The sequence below is a fragment of the Elgaria multicarinata genome, chromosome 10 (genome assembly GCF_023053635.1).
Source record: "Elgaria multicarinata webbii isolate HBS135686 ecotype San Diego chromosome 10, rElgMul1.1.pri, whole genome shotgun sequence".
In the NCBI taxonomy this organism is placed as follows: domain Eukaryota; kingdom Metazoa; phylum Chordata; class Lepidosauria; order Squamata; family Anguidae; genus Elgaria; species Elgaria multicarinata.
This window is the reverse complement of record NC_086180.1, coordinates 21856951-21876094: the sequence shown is the minus strand read 5'-3', so window position 1 is coordinate 21876094 and position 19144 is coordinate 21856951. Positions and strand designations below refer to the sequence as shown.

Below are 19144 nucleotides of genomic sequence, written 5' to 3'. Positions count from 1 at the left end.
TAAATTAAAACAGACCTATTATGCAGGTGTTTCAAATGACATCCCACTGGTGCAAATTAGTTAATGGTTTTGGAACCTTTTGGTGAAAACAGGCAGAAGAAACCTGATGCTTATATGATACTGGCAATTTGCTCTTACAGGCTAAGTTCCTGCATCTACTAATGTGATCAGCCAATCATGAAGTGTGTACATAACTCTGCAGCCCCCCCCCCATTCCCAATGTATGGTCTTACAAGTGTAAAACATGACAGTGACTGCTCACTGTCATGATCAAAGTAGACAACACGCTAAGCCATGGCAAGTCTACTAACCCTTTTGCAGCAAATGGTTAGTAGTGAGCATGTTTAAACTGTAGTTATGTAGCCACCATGGTTAGGAATGGTTCACATGACACACTAAGTCATGTTTCACATGCCATGTTAAGCCATAATGTTTAGCACAAAATGCTTAACCATTGTGGCTGAGAGCAATGACAAATCTTGATAAAATAGTTAAGAGCAGAGACACCACACTGACAACAAAGGTCTGCATAGTTAAAGCAATGGTATTCCCCGTAGTAACCTATGGCTGCGAGAGCTGGACCATAAGGAAGGCTGAGCGAAGGAAGATAGATGCTTTTGAACTGTGGTGTTGGAGGAAAATTCTGAGAGTGCCTTGGACTGCAAGAAGATCAAACCAGTCCATACTCCAGGAAATAAAGCCAGACTGCTCACTTGAGGGAATGGTATTAAAGGCAAAACTGAAGTACTTTGGCCACATAATGAGAAGACAGGACACCCTGGAGAAGAGGCTGATGCTAGGGAAAATGGAAGGCAAAAGGAAGAGGGGCCGACCAAGGGCAAGATGGATGGATGATATTCTGGAGGTGACAGACTTGACCTTGGGGAAGCTGGGGGTGGCAACAGCCGACAGAAAGCTCTGGCGTGGGCTGGTCCATGAAGTCACGAAGAGTCGGAAATGACTGAACGAATAAACAACAATGTCGTCTGAACAAGGTATATAGATATGATAAAGCTATATTTAGTATAATTCAGGGGTGAGCAGAATGTAGAGTTTGAGCTGTTTTGGATTTCGACTCCCAGCATTCCCAAACATTGGCCATGCTGACAGGGGCTCCTGGGAGTTGAAGTCCAAAACATCTGGAGATCTACCTCCTGTTTATCCCTGCTTAGTTCATATTAGGGATGTCTCACATCTACCCCCTGCCTACCCCTGCTTAGTTCATATTAGGGATGTCTCGAATACCCAACTGAGTCTGGGAATGCAATCGTCTCCCTCAAGTTTGCCCACCCCCTGGGACCCAGTTGGGCACATTTGGACCCTCATTTGAATGTTCCCAAGGCCCCTACATGTGCTCAGCAGCTGCCTGCCCTTGCTGCCAATATTGTGCCCTTCTCCCTTCTGCATCAATGGTGGCTGCCATTGACATGGCAGGGAGAAGTGCGCAACTTCGGCAATGAAGGTGGCTCGCTGGGCCAAGCTGAGCCTCAAAAGAAGCTTGTGTGGCCCGGTGAGTGAGGGCGAATGGGACAAGTGTCTGCTGAGTTGGATGCGAGTGACTTTGCCCACCCCTAGTTCATATAGTTCATACAGCCTCTGAACCACCCCTAGTTCCTATAGCCTGCTGAAACAAAATAACGAAGGCTGACATGCAACCACTTCAGTCAAGTGAGAAGAGGCTAGAGAGTGTTCCTGTAAGTTCTCTGCTGCTGCATCCTGATTCTAGATGTTCCCATAGACTTGGCATAACATAGGGTGACCAACTGTCAGGATTTCCCCGGATTTGTCCTGGTTTTTGTTCTTTCCATGGTGTCAGGGGATTTTCTATAATTTTCAATAATGTCCTGGAATGACACACCTTCCCCTTTAAGGCTGCCATTAGCATGGCAGGAGGGAATGACATGCTTTCTTGAGGCACGTCATTCCCCCACTCCGAGCTCCAATTGAGGTCTTAAAGGGGAAAGTGGGTCATTCGTGGACATTATAGAAAAGGCCCCAATTGGAGTGGATGGTGGTGGTGCAGAATGAAATCCTTTCCCCTCCTCCACTCCAATCGGATTCTTTAAGGTGGCGGGGGAATAAAGTACTTTCTGCAGGACTCAGAAAGCTGCTTCCCCACACACACACTAGGTGTCCTCTTTTTTGGTTTCCCAAATATGGTCACTCTAGCATAACATGAAATGGGTGAGCAAGACCATGGGCTACCACAGGGTCTAGAGCCGGAGTGTTGAATCTCAGACACACAGGCCAAATCTTCTCACTCAACCAACCTTCTACCATGGCTAATGACATCTTTTATTTTCTGTTTAGAACATCAAGCAAGGGGCCTGGTGTTGGAAGCATTCCCCTTGCTTCCATTACCTTCTAAAACTCCTGGTCCCCAAATTACAGAAGCATATGATGAAAACCCACACTACTATCTCAACTCATTTAATACAAAGACATTATATATGCTGCCCTCTATGTTGCCATGATCCATTTCCTCATACTGGCATGAAGACAATTCATAAACATCAGCAAGATGGACGGTAAGTGAAAGTTAGGCCGTTTGGCACATCTTGCACTGGCTTTTATTTGCAATTGGCTCTTAACAGAAGTGTTAAAAAAACCCGCAGTACTGGCTGAGAAGTTAATTCAATTTTTCTTCCAAAGTCCCTCCTGCCTGAACAACATTTGTACGTGATGTGGCACACAAAGCGGAAGCGGGGCTCAAATTCCTAGTGTCACACATGAAAAATACCCACAGCTACTCCTTTTAGCACTTATCAAAAGAATTATCAAGCAAAGCCATAAACGTTGATGGCTTTCAGAAATAGAGAAGTTTTCTTTAAAAAAAAAAAATCAAAATAAAATCTAAGGATTATGTGAAATGCTAATGCTGTCATAAAATGCTTAGAGAGGAATCTAATCTAGTGGAAGATTTTAAGGATCTTAATGCAATTGCATTTAATAGCCTTATACGCACTTGATGATAACAATTACCCCTTAGACGCGCACAGGCAGAGTAAACACTTACCGTACTCGCTATCGTAGAAGATGATGAATTTCTGCCAGGCATATTCTGTGACCACCCTCAAGATGACATCGTTGATGTAGACAGGTGGACGGACAAAGAGTGTGTAGTCATCATTCCGGTTGCTCCTGGTGGTCCCACAGCCGCTTCTCGGAGTCCCAGCTGTTGATCGCTGGATGAAAAGGTGAGGGATGTGCATAGCATCTGCCAAGGACTGGAGAGATCCCGCTGACGTACAGCCAATGGAGCTGACAAGAGCCAAGATGCCATGGTTCATAAGGTCACAGGCTGCAAGAAAGCACAGCAATATTCAAGATGACAAGAACAGCTTGGCACATACACACGCAGAGAGAACTTGGTTGCTGTTGTTTTTTAATCTCCTGCTGAAACAAAATAACGAAGCCTGACATGTAACCACTTCAGTCAAGTGAGAAGAGGATAGAGAGTGTTTCCGTAAATTCAGTCATCTCGTCTCCTCGACAAACAGTGCCTTCTAAAAGCCTGTATGGTGCCATAAAAGCCATGAGGCTCATCCATTCATTCCAAATTGCCAAACCTATTACAGCTAATGAGAGCTATATGGCTGCCCATCTCTCACAGCCTGGAAGCAGGACACAGCCAGAGAAGGAGCTACATCTATAAATATAGCCTTCTGAGGACTCTTACGGACATTAGTAACCGAATCCAATATTAAATTAAACAGAGTTCCTGGGGAGATAAATACTTTTCAAAGTCCAACATGCAAAGCTCTGGGAATAGAATATTTGCATTACATGCTGAGAGAGTTTGAAGGAATAATGGCTTGGAATTGGTGTCAGCTTTCGAAGGAAGAAGATTATATATGCATATTTGTCCAGAAAGAGCCCCAAACTGAATTGCTTTGGTGCAGTAAAGGCAAAACGAGGCAGCACACTTGATCTAGACCTTCAGCTTCTGTAGAGGGCAATTCACAGGCTATAAGTGTAATCCTGTTTCAGGGGAATTGGATAAAATAACCAGTTAAATGGGTATTAAAGGAATTATTTGGACATTCTGAGACTCGCAAAGGTGGTTTTGTGCAAAGTGGTAATGAATGTGTGTGTGTGTGTGTGTGTGTGTGTGTGTGTGTGTGTGTGTGTTGTATATTCTGCATTTCTGTTACAGAAAAAAACAATAGTTTTGTGGCATCTAAAAAGCTAATATATTCCCTTTTTTTGTAATATATTTATTGTGGCATATGCCTTTGGGGACTAGTGCTACACTATCAGATTAGGAATGGGAAATAAATTTGCTTCCAATATGAATCACCCTAATTTGCACTTTCCAAATGAATATGTGAACTAGATCACAATTACCTTTTCATTTTTGCACTTCTCCAAATCTGTGCAATTTAGAATCCTAAAAAATCAGGGTTCTAAATCATGTGAAGAACCTCCACAGAGAGAGGAGTCACTCTAATGCAGACAGTCATCTTCTACAGATGGAGGGTGAATGAGAGGAAGGGGTAGAACCAGTGTGCTAATGTCCATGCCCCCCTCACCTGTAGAGGCTGCATGAATTCAAAATGCCTGATAAGGGACATTGGGCCTACCCTAAGTACAACTCAGTTTAGATCCAACCCATGGTATCTGTGTGACAGGCCCCAATCCACCTCACAGCACATCAAACAGGGGTAGTGCAGAATGCGTAAGACTTAAACACACACAACTAAAATACCACATAGGAATCATGATGCTGTTTATGCAAAAAGTAACACCTTGTAACTAATGGTCCAGTTAATGAAGGCTGAGCAGCAGTAGAAATCTTGAAGTGCTATACTAATGACATCCACATTAATATTAGAGATGTTTATCATGATTAATGTTAGTGCAGTTGATAAATATCAAAGAAATTAATAATGATTAAGCCCATAATTTTGACACATTACCCCTCTGAGAAATAAGCAGAGGCTAAAGTGTTTATGTTGGCTTTCTAATGGACTTGGGTGAGGAAGCAATGCAACTCTTTCAAAGTAATTGCACATTAGCCAAGGGTTTCCATGCCCAATTTATGCTTGGCCATCAACATGGGCAGTTGACCTGTTCTTCAAGATTCAGTGCAGGCAACTGCACATCTAATGAATTGCTATGCTAAGCCACTGCTTCCATGTGTATGTCTGCTGTAAACTTTGGCCAGATGCATATATTTTGGCAGTTGCATGCCATTACTCATTTCTGAGAATATTTAGAGGGCACTCCTGGCATATAAATACCTGCAAGGACAAAATCGAAGGCAGGGTTTATGCTTGTTCTCAAGGCCAGGGGTGGGCTATGCCCTAGATGAACTTGAACACTAGGAGAGGAATATCTTTGAGTATCGGCTGCCTATGAGACTGGCAGCATTTCAAGGTCTCCGAGGTCCTACCAAATTCTGCTGCCTTTTAACTGAAGACACAAGGGATTGAACCTGGGTCCATATGCAAAGCACATGCATCATCCAGCGATAGCTGCCGTCCCCTTCAGCCGTCATCTGAAATTAAATGGTGGGACTCATGGGGCAGAAATCCCCACTGCAAGGTAAAATCACAGCCACAGAGACATGAAGAAAGTAAAATATGAGCTGATGGGTTGATCATAGAATCACAAAGTTGGAAAAGGTCTTGGAGATCATCTAGACCAACCCCCTGCACAATGCAAGATCTGCAATGCAGGATGCAACTATTGCAGGATGTCCCTGGCAGATTAGCCAGCCAGCCTCTGCTTGACAGCTCCTGTGCAGGAGAACACAACACCTCCTTAGGCAATCTATTCCATTGCCAAACTGCCCTCGCTGTTAGGAAGTTTCTGCAAGTTGCCTACAGCAGTTTATGTAAGCATAGGGTGGTAAGCAAACAAAGATATCCCTGCCCTGTTCATGACTAGGGTGCTTTTTTCTCACCATGGCTCATAGATTGCTTTCGTGGAAATGGTAAACAGGCTACAATATGCATAATGGAGTTCAGGAAGTACTAGGGTGGCCATGTATCCTAATTTACAGAGGACAGTCCTCTGTTGGAAAGCCTGCCCAGTTTAAAGATCACGAATCATAATAAGGGACAGCATAGGATGGGCCTTCACATTGTCCATCAACTGTTAGTACCTGAACAGCAGACTGAGCCAGCACACAAGTTCTCCTGGTAATAGTCTTCCCTACTATCATGAGATACATTGTGCTTCTGTGTAAATTATACTAGGGGTGTGCACGGACCCCCCGATCCTCTTCGCGGCCGATCCGCAATTGCGGATCAGGCCCGCTACGCCCCACCTCGATCCGCCTGAGGGCCGAATTGGAGCTCCGCAGTGGTGGGGAGTGGTGTCAGGTAAGGCCCCCTCCCTTCTCCCCCTTACCTGTGTCTGTCGCGGCCCATCCCAGCTTCACTAGAGCCCGCGGCTACACTTCCTGGTTGAGTCCTCGGGCTCAATTGAAGCAGCCACGGGACCGCGGAGGGACTCAGGTAAGACCCCCCTCCCCCTTGGTCCCTTACCTGGCTCTGCCGCCGTCTCCGCATGGGCGGCGGCGGCAGTGGCAGGCCCGGGTAAACCCCCCTCCCTCCTCTCCCTTACCTGCGTCCGTCTGCGGTCCCGCAGCTGCTTCAACTGAGCCCAAGGCCTCAACCAGGAAGACTAGGGGCCTAGTCTTCCTGTTTGAGTCCTTCAGCTCAGTTGAAGCAGCTGCGGGACCGCAGACGGACGCAGGTAAGGGAGAGGAGGGAGGGGGGGTTATCTGGCCCTGCCGCCATCGCTGCAGGGCCAAGTAAACCCCACTTACCTTTTTAGCGGAGCTCCAGATCGAGGCGAAGTATCTGCTTTCACCTCGATCCACTCCACAACGCTCTGCTGGTCCCCCAATCCTCTTCGCCTCCACCTTAAGGGTAGGCGAAGCCCCCCGCTCTGCTCCTGCTTCTCCGGTTCAAGGAGAAGCGGAGCACATCCCTAAATTATACCAATTATTTGCACATTGATATGCAAATCTGTGTCCTTTCAAGTTCTTTTTTCCTCTTGGGCTGAAGAATTGGGAAGTTGTGGGCATCCAATTGGGTCTGGGAGTCCAACAGGCTCCCCCACATGTGCCCCCCTGGACCCAGTCAGGTGCACACAGCACATTTGGGTTGAGTGCCTGTGCAGCCTGGTGAGCACCCAGCAGCTATCTGCCCCCAGACCCTCCATTGTGAGCACCAACGGAGGCTCCAGAAACTGCACATTTCCTCCATAGCGTAAATGATGACTGTAAAAGGCCCATTTATGCAAGACTAAAGGCGCAAACACTCTATTCACGCCCTTATTCATGCATAAATGGGGCCTTTATGGTCACCATCTATGTAGCAAAGGGGGGGGACTCCATAAGTTCCATTATGCACAATATAGCCCCCAGACATGGCACTCGTTGGATGATTGCTGAGCCACCAAAGATGCTCATGCAGTGTGTGGGGGTGGGGGTGGGGTGGGAATGGCAACGGAGTATGAATGTCTCGTGAGTCAGACTGGGGTGAGTTTGCACATCCCTGAAAGGAATGCTGGGAGTTGTAGGACTTTTTCCAGTCTAAACATGAGCCTGCCTTAAAGCTCTCATTTTAGAAATTAGGCTCTGATGCCAGCCATTTCCAAAGCAGATTCCAGAAACAGATACCTAGCTTCTACCAATATTGCACTATCATTGCTTGTGTGTTTCATCATCTGTGCTGTATTAAGGAACAGTTATTTTATTGGGTATTGCCCTCCTAAGAGTAGCCTAGGCTTCACTCTCACCTTTCTTTTCACCATACCTCGATTAGGTAAAACTCTGCTGCAGGGCTGCTGTGCTTAGTGATGGGTGAATTTGTCAATTTCACTTTCTCCAAAATTCAGTTTAAAAGGAAAATCTCAAGTTCTTTTTCTCCCAAATACGAACTTTGCAAATTCTGGAAAATTCTTATTAAAAAAATAAAGTGAAAAAACAACACCAAATTCAACAGGTATGGCTGTTCCCAACATAGAGAGGTCCATGTTGTACCTGCTAGCATCTATCTCTTAATGATGAGGAGCCTGTCCAAAAAATGAGGGGACAATCCGAAATCAGCACTAACATGGTTGAGTACACTTGGATTCAAACCCAGATGGGCAGATGAATCTGTCAGTACAACAAACCACACATCACTGAAACTGCATAGAAACTGAGTTCCTTGAATGCCAAAATTCTTTTAGCGTGACTGATATTCAGTGATGTGTTTTGGTAACAGGTTTCTACCAATACATTACGCTGTGTTTTGTGGGAAATCTCATCTTCTTGATTAATAATACATGCACACATGTGTGAGTACACATTCACACAATACACTAAACTCTACTCTTTAGATTGTTCAAAAACAAACAAACGAAAAACACCCAGAACAGGGTACTGCTGGAATATGCCCAGCACATTGTTGCATGACACATTTTCTTCCCTCTTACATTTTGCATTTTTATTATCACAACTGATTAATACTAACTTATTCTTGTTAATTATTCAACATCTAGGCTACTTCCCTTCTTCCCTTCACCGAAAACAAAGAAAATGAAGCAGGCTTTATTTTAGTCTCTTTATAGTCATTTCCCCCCATCTCTGATTCTCAATGAGAGAATGCTGCATTATCTAGGTTGCCAATCCATCTGGGAATAGCCACTCTTTAAACAATGAATATAAATAAATAAATAAATAAATGTATATATCCTAGTTCCAGAAGTGTGTGTGTGTTTGATGTTACAAAGCTCATTCCAGCCTTTCAGCACCATCCTATAGAGGTTTACTCAGAAGTAAGTCCAACTGTATTGATAGAGGCTTACTCCTGCCACTTTGACATGTTCCCCATGAAAGGTTTGTATTCACAAATGATCATGCCACATCAGTCAGTTTTCTTAAAGCCACCTCTGACCTCAAAAAGTAAACAAACAGATAAAAAATTAAAATTAATACAGCTTCCCTATCCACAATGGGAACAGATGAGAATTTTACATGAATAGCAAATGATCAAGATGTTTCCAAGCAAGTCTTATATAAATTCCCATTCTCAGCATTCAAAAATTTCAGTGGCAACTAATTACCTTCATTTCCCTTCCCTCTATCTATTCGAGTAAGGTTCATTATGGGTGACACCAGTCACTTAGGGGCCAAGTCGGGTGAGGAAAGGAACCCCTTCAGGGCTGAATGAATCGCACACTTAGAATTGAAGAACTTGAGGAGTTGGGATTTAGGTGGGCAACCCTCAATAATTAAAGGTGTGTCCAAAGAGTCGGACAGACATTGTACTGCCTCTGGAATCTGAGATAGGTTAATACAGTAGCTAACTTTAGTAAGGCCTGCAAAACATCTATTACTGCATATCTTTTTGATTGTTATATCAGTCAAGTTTTGGCTCTCGTTGACTCAACCCTCCATGTGTCACCTCTTTATTTGTGTGTATGGTTGCAAGCAGGATGCTGGGCTAGATGGACCTTTGGTCTGAAACAACAGGGTTCTTTTCAGTTGACTTCAGCACATTAGATCAAATGTTTTGAAGGCTTCTACCCATTCCCCATCCACCTTTTTGCCAAGAAACTACTGTATAGTACAGAGAATTTGAGATCATGTTTTAGAGCAGACACACTGTTCGACCAGAGCATTGGCCGGTTCTGTTGGATCTTTACTTTATGCTGAATGAACTTAGAATGTGCTTTCGAACACTCTGAATACCACCACCCCAGATGTGTATTGCAAGGTAAGATCTGCAGTGTTGAGTTCGCTGTCTTTCAGGTCACTGTTGATCTTCTCATTGATAGGCTTCTGAGAAACCCTGTGATTTCTCAAAACACTATTTAAAAATGACTGCATGTAAGTGAATGGGATGAATACAAGAATGAATTATGATTGAATGATTGGTAGTCAACAATGCCTCTCAATGTCATGGTCATATGGTACCTTTTTGCCAATATGCCAAGGGTTAAATCATGAAGCCTGGCACCCTTTAAGTAACTTCACAAGCCAAGGGCTGAAGTTCTGCATTAATTTATTTCACCTTTGCCTTGATCTACTCAGGAACAGAAGGAAAGCACAGTGGGAGTCACATTATGGTCTCAGGTGCACTTCTTCCACTCCTATTTATCCTGGTCAGGGGAGATTATTCATGCCCATTGTAAACAAATTTCTCATTGCTATGATGAGCCTCCACTGTGCAAGAGACACGTATGCTAAATACATTGGCGCATCAGGTCGTACTGATGATAGTCTTTAATCATCTCCAGCTGTTAAAGATGGGGAGGGGGGTCAAGCAACTCAGAACATCTTTACTTTCGTATCAAGAAAGAAATCCATCTAAACCTAAAAGCAACCCAATGTTTCAAGTTTGGACTTAAAGGTGCTTGTGTTCTTGCATTGTGACTTGGGGTGGTGTTGGTGTTTCCATTTTGGATACCTTTGGAAGGGCACTTCCAGCAGATGATTGTTCAGGTGTTACCATATTCATTTAGGCATCTAGCCCCTCTTCAAGCTGCATGGAAAGTGCATCAAACTGAATGCAGGTCTCTATGTATGCAAATGGCAGACCAGCATAACTGGCACAATCCAAATAATGTTGTATGGATCTAACCTGGGATTTAGCAGTAAATTTCAAAACCAGTTCACATGAGAAGCTTCTGGGTGTATGCATCCTCATTGTGACACAAGCAATAGGGTAGATCCAGACGCTGAAATCCATGTGCACGGTTAGCCATAGCTTAAGTTAAGTCCCACTGATTTTAATGGGAACAAAGTGCAACAAGTGTGGATGCATCCTAATGAGATTTGGAAGAATTGGTCTGCTGACATTTTTACTCCTAGGCTCAGACAAGGATCAAGCAGTACAAACAGGACCAGGAACATAAAAGTCCAATTGTAATGCAATTCAAAGATCTGTAAGGAAGGAGCCTGCAGCTCACCCTCTTTGAGAATAGTAGCTTGCTAGGAATTGGCTATACACACTCTGCAGTTAACCCTGAAAGAGATACTCACAGATACTGCCTGGGCTAAGAAAAATAGAAATATGGTTTGAGTATGGAAAGGACTGAGGGCCCCAGATTAGGAGCAACAAGACTGTGCACATCACTTTGGAGAATCTGAAGACCTGAAAGCAGCTTGAAAAGGTTTCTCTTGCTCAAAAACCACTGCACCTATTCACCTGAAATGTGGCAGGTGTGAGCCCCCCAGAAGGAGTCACTGTGACCATTTTAATCCCAAATCTACCAAGAACATAATGAGTTATAAGACGGTCTTTTTTTTTTAAAAAAAAAAAGGAAAAACATAATTTAAAGGCATCAAGCAAAACCAAAACACAGACACTCAAAAAATATCAAACCCTGCATCTAGATGTCTGAAATTTGTCAGGTTTTATTCTCTCTCAAGAGGCTATTATACTTGCAGTTCTCATCCATTTCTGTAAAATGACAAAAATACTGATTTCCAGTGAAAGCCAACTATAGTGGTGTACGAAGCTTTGGATTTCTGAACTGACATTTCAGTTCAGCCCCGAACTGAATTAAAACGTCTCTGAATTGGCCCAAAGCAAATTGGATTTTTTCTATATTGCTAAATTCTAATGAATCTTGTGCCCAGCACACACCTTAATACACACCAATATCCACCTTCATCTTTACTTGAGTTGTATGCCTTGCTTGTTCTCCAAGTCAGAATTGCAAGCCGTATTTTGATTGTAGGTTTGCAATTCCAATTTTGAAGGCTCCAATTTTGAACCATATGGAAGGTTCCATGTTCTATCTCTATTTTTTCATTTGCTTACTGTGCAAACATTCTTCAGAGTAAGTCAAGACAGCAAACTGTTCCATGTCTAGCCAACACCAACTGCATCATCTGCGCTTGACGAATAATTAATAGCGACAGTTATTTGGCTCCTCTGGAGTTTCTCCAAGAAGCTAGGCTCTTAATGGATCCTGCCTTCTTGAACTCCTGCTGAATTACAGGATTTTTCACACACTTTTATCCTTTGCAGTTAATGTGCTTTCTCCCTGCCATCTTTTTTTTAAAAATGTTTATCTTTACACAAAACTCTTCAATGTGTAGTGTCTGCCTCTGACTAGGTACTTCAATTTAAAGGCAGGCTATAGATTTAGTGTTGTTTCATGGTTCTATCTCTCCTCCTTTCTTCTTGAAACATGAGGAAGGCAGAGATGAGCTTCCCCACATTTCCCTTCAGATCTGCATTTTTGACTAGTGCCCCCTACTCAGAAGAACTCCAGGACAGACCTTTCTGGTGAGGGGGCTCAAAGCACACTGTTTCAGCTCCCTGCATTTTCCTCATCGACTTCCCAGGTTATGTTGTCATAATACAGCCCCTTTCTGTTGTTGGCATATATTAATGGAGGAGCATGAAAGACTAGCTTCTGAAATATGTACAGCCAGACAAGATAAAATGACTGTCTAGCAGATGGGTTCAAACCAAGGAATGGTGTAACATTGCTAGGATAAAAATTAGCAATACAAGGTTCTCCTTCAGTCATATTTCACCAGAGTCAATCTGAAATATTAATGGCTTGAAATTCCCCTTCCTATTTTTCCTGTGGATCAATTTTTAGCAAGAAATGATGAAAAGTCTCTCACGACAAGACAGTTAGTGGCTTCTTCTTCTTCTTTTATACCCCTGCCACGCCTGCAACTTGGAAGTGCAGCAGCTGTGGAAAAAATACCCCCCCACCCCATTAAAGAAAAAAGTGGCACTCTGGCCATGGCTAGACCAGGCCTATATCCCGGGATCTTCCCTGTGCATCCAAATGACAAACAGGGGAGTAGGCAGGGATGACCCCTCCATTTGCCTGGGATAATACTTAGGTCTAGCTAAGGCCTTTGTCAGTGAAATGTGGCCATGTGGTACCAGTGGTATCCCTTTTTCCTACGACCACAAACACATCGCCCGATTCCAGTGGCAAAATACTGAATCGGGTTTGTGTGTTGAGAGTCAGTGAAATTGAGCTCCACCCCTACCCCAAATGGATTCCTTCATTATCCCTAAACAGACTAGGGCCCTTTCTACACCTAAGGATTATCCCAAGAAAATTGAGGGATCATCCCTGCCTGCTCCTGGGATCCCTGTGTGTCATTTGGATGCACAGGGATGATCCTGGGATGATCCCGGGGGAAAAGGCAGGTGTAGAAATGGCCTAGATGGGCACAAATGAAATACCTGTTGTATAGAGATTGAAGAGACAGTATGAGGAATTCACAATGAACTGCTTTAATACGTGTCTGCCTTGTGCTGCCTTCCCCTATGGAGAATGGTGCAGAGAGCTTTTGGTGCCAGTTGGAACCTTTTAATGAGATTACTTTATATTTTAATAGGAGCAACACAGGTCAGGAATATCACAGGCAGTGCAGACTCTCCCCCTCCTCCTCCTCCCATGACTTTTTCAAAATGTCATGAGGCTGCCTACCTCTGCAATATAAAATGGTCAGCACAAGGAATTTGTATAATGTTGAATAGGACATGGCACTTACACAGAAATTCACCAAGATAATGCACTGTGGTAATAAGACTCTAGAATAGCTGCACTGACTGGGTTTTTTTTAAAAAAAAGTGTAATGAATATTCTAGCATGCTTAGAAATAAAATCTTCCCCCTGCTAGTACCCTACACAGGAGTACTGATCCTGCTGATAACCTAGATAAATTATATTTCCATAGCCTTCTCTCTTTTTCCCAACTTTCTGCATGTGTGGGTCAACTCAGCTGCAACAACTGTAGGCGGAGGTGGGAATGATCCCAGAACGTTATGGTCCTGAGAAGAAACCATATTGTTAGCAACCTGCGTAGAGATACATATTCAAAATAACTGTTCTGTCATCCTCATAAATGAGTACAATGTACTGCTGTGCCAAACATATCACACACACACACACACACACACACACACACACACACAACTACTTTCATCCAATAGGAAACAAATTAATAAAAAAAAAAGGAAGAAAGAGAAGAACATTTCAGCAATATGTTTGTGGGTGGGGCAGGCATCCTGCATTTACCTTGGTTACAAGGTGTCTGAAGGGTGTGAGAATGTCCTGTCCTTCATTTTACAATCATTTGGTGGTCTGCCGTCTCTTCAGCTGGTGACTGAAGGGTGTGAGAGTGTCCTGTCCTTCGTTCTACAATCATTTATTTATTTATGTATTTATTACATTTATATAGCACCCCATGTTGGTGGAGTGCAGCGTTCCCAGTTTCCTGCACTTCAATTAATCCCAGGGGGAAGACATCATGTGGTAACTCCTCCCATGGGCCTTTTTCAAATTGAGAAGACCAGACAGATAGGGAGATTACAGAGTGATGAATAGATGTGTAGAAGAATGCAAAACACACAGAGCACTCTCAGCCATTTGCAACAATAAGGTAAGAACAAAACACCACCAATGAAATTCAAATTAGGGGTGTGCACGGACCCCCCGCTCTGCCCCGCTGGCCGATCCGAAAATTTCGGATCGGCCCACTCCGCTCCGCGCCGCTCCGCCCATACTCCGCTCCTTTTCGCCGCGGAGCTCCGGCTCCGAAGCGGAGCTCCGCAGTGGAGGGGAGTGGTGCCAGGTAAGGCCGGGAGAGGAGGGCGGGAGGTTTACCGGGCCCTGCCGCCATCGCCGCCCATGTGGTGACGGCGGCAGAGCCCGGTAAGGGACCAAGGGGGAGGGGGGCCTTACCTGCCTCCGTCCGTGGTCCATCGGCGTCTTCAATTGAGCCCGCGGTTCAACCAGAAAGTCTGGGCCGCAGGAAAACTTCATGGTTGAACCGTGGGCTCAATTGAAGACGCCGACAGACCGCAGACGGAGGCAGGTAAGGGAGAGGAGGGCGGGGGCATTACCAGGTCCTGCCGCCGTCGCTGCCCATGTGGCGATGGTGGCAGAACCCGGTAAGGGACCAAGGGAGAGGGGGGCCTTACCTGCCTCCATCCGCGGTCCGTCGGCGTCTTCAATTGAGCCCGTGGTTCAACCAGGAAGTCTGGGCCGCAAGCGGCTCAGACTTCCTGGTTGAACCACGGGCTCAATTGAAAACGCCGATGGACCGCGGATGGAGGCAGGTAAGGGAGAGGAGGGCGGGGGGTGGGGTTACCGGGCCCTGCCGCTGTCGCCGCATGGGCGACAGCGACAGCGGCAGGGCCCGGTAAACCCCACTTACCTTTCCGGCTGTGCTCCGGATTGAGGCGAAGGATCCGCCTTCACCTCGATCCTCTTCGCCACGCTCCGCCGGCCCCCCAATCCTCTTCGCCTCCGCCTTAAGGGCAGGCGAAGCCTCCCTCTCCGCTTCTAATTTGCCGGTCCGATTAGAAGCGGAGCACATCCCTAATTCAAATACATGGGACGTGGGTGTGGTGTGGGGAGGGGAATATGCTGGGCACTCCTTGGGCTATGTGGATGCTCAACCCGCAGACCCGTGAACGCACTGCAGGCATCTGACTGAGATCAGGGAGGGGTGAACGTGGGGAAATCTGTTGGAGTCCCGGACCCAGTCAGGTGCCTGCAACATCCCAAGTCATTGTAGGGCACACTGATGGAATCCAGCTAAACATTATGCCTCTTTGCAGAATCTACCCAGAAGGGGAGCATTCAGTATAATGCACCACCATGGATAAACCTTGGACCTGATCATTGCGACTTCATGGCCTTTCACATGACCCATGATTTCAGTGGCGTTGGCTAGCAGTCCTGAAAACAAGAGACATTTTCCTCAAGTGCTTGAAACTCCTATGAAGTTTCTGTGAAGGTTTTGTCAGGGGGCTTGATGAACGTTGCTTTCATGAAAGCAATAGAATAAGGTTTATAATGACCAGTGTTGTTTTGAGACCAAGTGACACAGCCTGTGTCAGATTTAGCCTTGTAGCACCTCAAGCAAAAAGTCAAAGAAACCCCTTTTCTTTGCTCGTTATTTTTAATGACACATAGAGAAAAGAGGCTGCAGTCAAAGAAATTGTAGCCCTTCTAGAACATGCCACCCGAAGCAACTATTTCATGATGCTTCATGCTAGGGCAACCCCCCTGGATGCAAGTTACTCGTCATCAATGAATTGTGATGGACATCTCTATCTCGGTTTAGGATCAGCATGGGACAGACAGAACTTCTGGAGAAACGAGGAGATGAAGCAGGTGAAACTTCTAGTAGTCAGGGAAATGCAAGAATGGTTTCCTGGGTTTGTGAACTAGTTGATGGCCTTCCTTAAACTAGATTTGGTTTAGGATTAGCATTGCAAATCAGGAAGGTAAATGTGATTACAAAAACACACCCACCCACTTTCAAATGTGACTACAATACACCCAGCTGCCCACCAACATTTTTCTACATTACTGCTCATAGAGACACAAATCAATTGAATTTAAATACACAACAGCTTTCCATACTGGTCACCAGAAGATGATTCTTAGGACCAAACTTCACATTATGCTTATTATTGCTCCCCCCTGCATGGCCTGGAGTTTCAAGGGAAAGTTACCATTGGCACCAATGGGAACTCCCCCACCCCAATAGCTCCAGTCCATATGGCAGGGGGAAGGATTTTCAATTGGAATGCAACTATGGAGCAAAGATATAAGCCTCTACTTGTGGGGTAAAGATATAAGTCTCTAATGTAAGCATGATGTATAGTTTGGCCCTCAGTTCCATAGGTAAGGAACTATTTGCAAGCCTGTAAAAATCACTTAAGGTCATTTGTCCTGCTACCTGGATAATGTACCACATGTTATGTTTGTATTGACATGGATGGACACTCAAAATTAGTCTTAGCACACCTTTGTTGGAAGAAAGATTTGGGGGCCTTAGAGACACAGATATTCATTATCAATAGCAACACGGCAGGTATGGTTTCATTCCTACCTCTTCCACAGTTGCTTAGCCAAGGTTTTTAACAAGATTATACAATGGCAAACTTCTCTTTCTTGCTCATACATACACAGACATTCTTCCATTTCCACAAAGTATTGCTATCTCGATTTATTATGAAAGCAAAAACCATTTTTAATCTCATTTTCATTCTCTCTCTCTCTCTCTCTCTCTCTCTCTCTCTCTCTCTCTCTCTCTCGTTGTTTGGTTGTGAATATGAATGTCATCCAAAAACACTGGATGCTTTCTGCATTTCTATCCAAATAGCCCATTTGGACTGTTTATAGATAGCTGAACATTTTCCAACTGTACCTCTCTCACAGGTTTTTTTTTAAAAAAAAGTTTGTCATTTACATAGGCCAAGGTACTGTGGAAGCCAAAAATAAACAAAACAACAGGCTTGAAAAGTGTGGATGGAAAGCTCACTGTTGCCAGAACAAGCCTGTCATCTCTCTTTCTAAGTTTTACTGCACCAGAGGAGAGGTGAAGGACAGATCCTTGAGAGATTTCAATAATGCAAGAAGAGAAGGCCCATAAGCTACCCTCCAGTAGTTTTGTTCCTACGATGAGAAACAAAAATGCATTAAATGTCATATGAACGAATGGAAGACCAACATCCTATGTGGTGTGGTAGCTGGAATGCTGGCACAGGGAAAACCCAGATTTAAATTCCCTTTCCATGGGCACATCTACACCAAGCAGGATATCGCACTATGAAAGCGGTATGTAAAAGGCAGGAGCCACACTACTGCTTCATAGCGGTACTGAAGTGCACTGACAACTGTTGGGGCTCATTGACACATGCCATATACCACTTTCATACCGCTATATCCTGCTTGGTGAGGCGCCTGTCTTTTATATACCGCTTTCATAGTACAATATCCTGCTTGGTGTAGATGAGCCCCATAACAAACCCCACTGTAGGGGAACGCTGATCAAATTTGCAGATGACACAAAATTGGGTAGGATAGCTAATACCCTGGAAGACAGAAACAAACTTCAAAGTGATCTTGATAGGCTGGAGGGCTGGGCTGAAACAACAGAATGAAATTTAATTATCAAATTACACCACTGGCTAGTCTTGGGTATTATTGCCCTTCAGCTCAGGGCCATTTCAGGGCATGGCCAAACACCTGCTAATGGCCCATATGCCAGGATGGGCCTACTGCCAATAGCCCCCTGGACTTGCCCCTCTTCTTCATCATTGCAACTTCCTTGTTCACTTGCCTCTGACTCTGGTGCAGACAACAGTGGTGGTAAGAAGTAGGAGCAGCTGATGCCATGGCCTACTTGCTCACTGGCTCTCTGCCTGTCAAGCAAGCAAGTGGTAGCAACAATGAGAAAGAGAATGAGGAGTAACAGCAGCTGGTGACAATGGCAATAAGAAGGTTCCCTCATGGAGGGAAGGGGCCCACTGCTCCTTGGGCAAGGCACCCTCATTAACCTGGAGCCAGCACTGTCAGCAAGGAGGCCAACATAATGCCTGTGTTAGTGAGAACTTGTTATTGCTGTGCGGTTGTATTGTGTGGCACAGAGCGGAAAAGCACTGTTGTTTTTATACTGTTTTTATGTTTTTTAAATTTTTGTATACTTTTAATGTTTACTATTTTTAATTGTTGTAAACCGCCCAGAGAGCTTCGGCTGTGGGGCGGTATATAAATGTAATAAATAAATAAATAAAAAGCAGCAGTTTCTGCAGCTGAAACTCTCCCCACGGCCTGAGTTTGATCCCAGCGGAAGCTGGTTTCAGGCAGCCGGCTCAGGTCGACTCAGCCTTCCATCCTCCCGAGGTTGGTAAAATGAGTACCCAGTTAGCTGGGGGAAAGGTAATAACGGCCGGGGAAGGCAACGGCAAACCACCCCGCTATAAGGCCTGCCAAGAAAACGTCAGTGAAAGCTGGTGTCCCTCCAAGAGTCAGTAATGACTCAGTGCTTGCACGAGAGGTTCCTTTCCTTTCCTGTATTGTATTTTAGTTGTTGTTTAATATTTTTTGTACAGCAACCTGGAATTTGCTAATGAAGGGCAGCATATAAATATTTTATACAAATAAATATATATTTTTTCACCTTCAGGATAATGTTAGCCTACTGTACAAGTAATGAAATATTTTAAACACTCAAAATGAGCTTTATATATGCTAAGTGTTGTTGTTAAGCATCCAAGGGGATGCTGGTATGAATAACAAACAAATTCAAGGAAGCTATAAACAGCAAGAAGACTTCTAAGCACTACCCAAATGAGGAAAACATGAAAAAAAAGGTGAACAAATGAAAGTCAATAATAAGCTAAACAAACGAATA

General features: G+C 44.5%; 1 protein-coding gene across 1 annotated transcript in view; it reads right to left on the bottom strand.

Annotated features, from left to right (window-relative positions):
* GRID2 (glutamate ionotropic receptor delta type subunit 2) overlaps positions 1-19144 on the bottom strand; it is a 1050481-nt gene that overhangs the window by 480171 nt on the left and 551166 nt on the right. The window contains exon 3 of the mRNA XM_063135400.1: positions 3017-3301. Coding sequence (XP_062991470.1) covers positions 3017-3301 — 285 coding nt within the window. The remainder of the gene's footprint in view (positions 1-3016; positions 3302-19144) is intronic.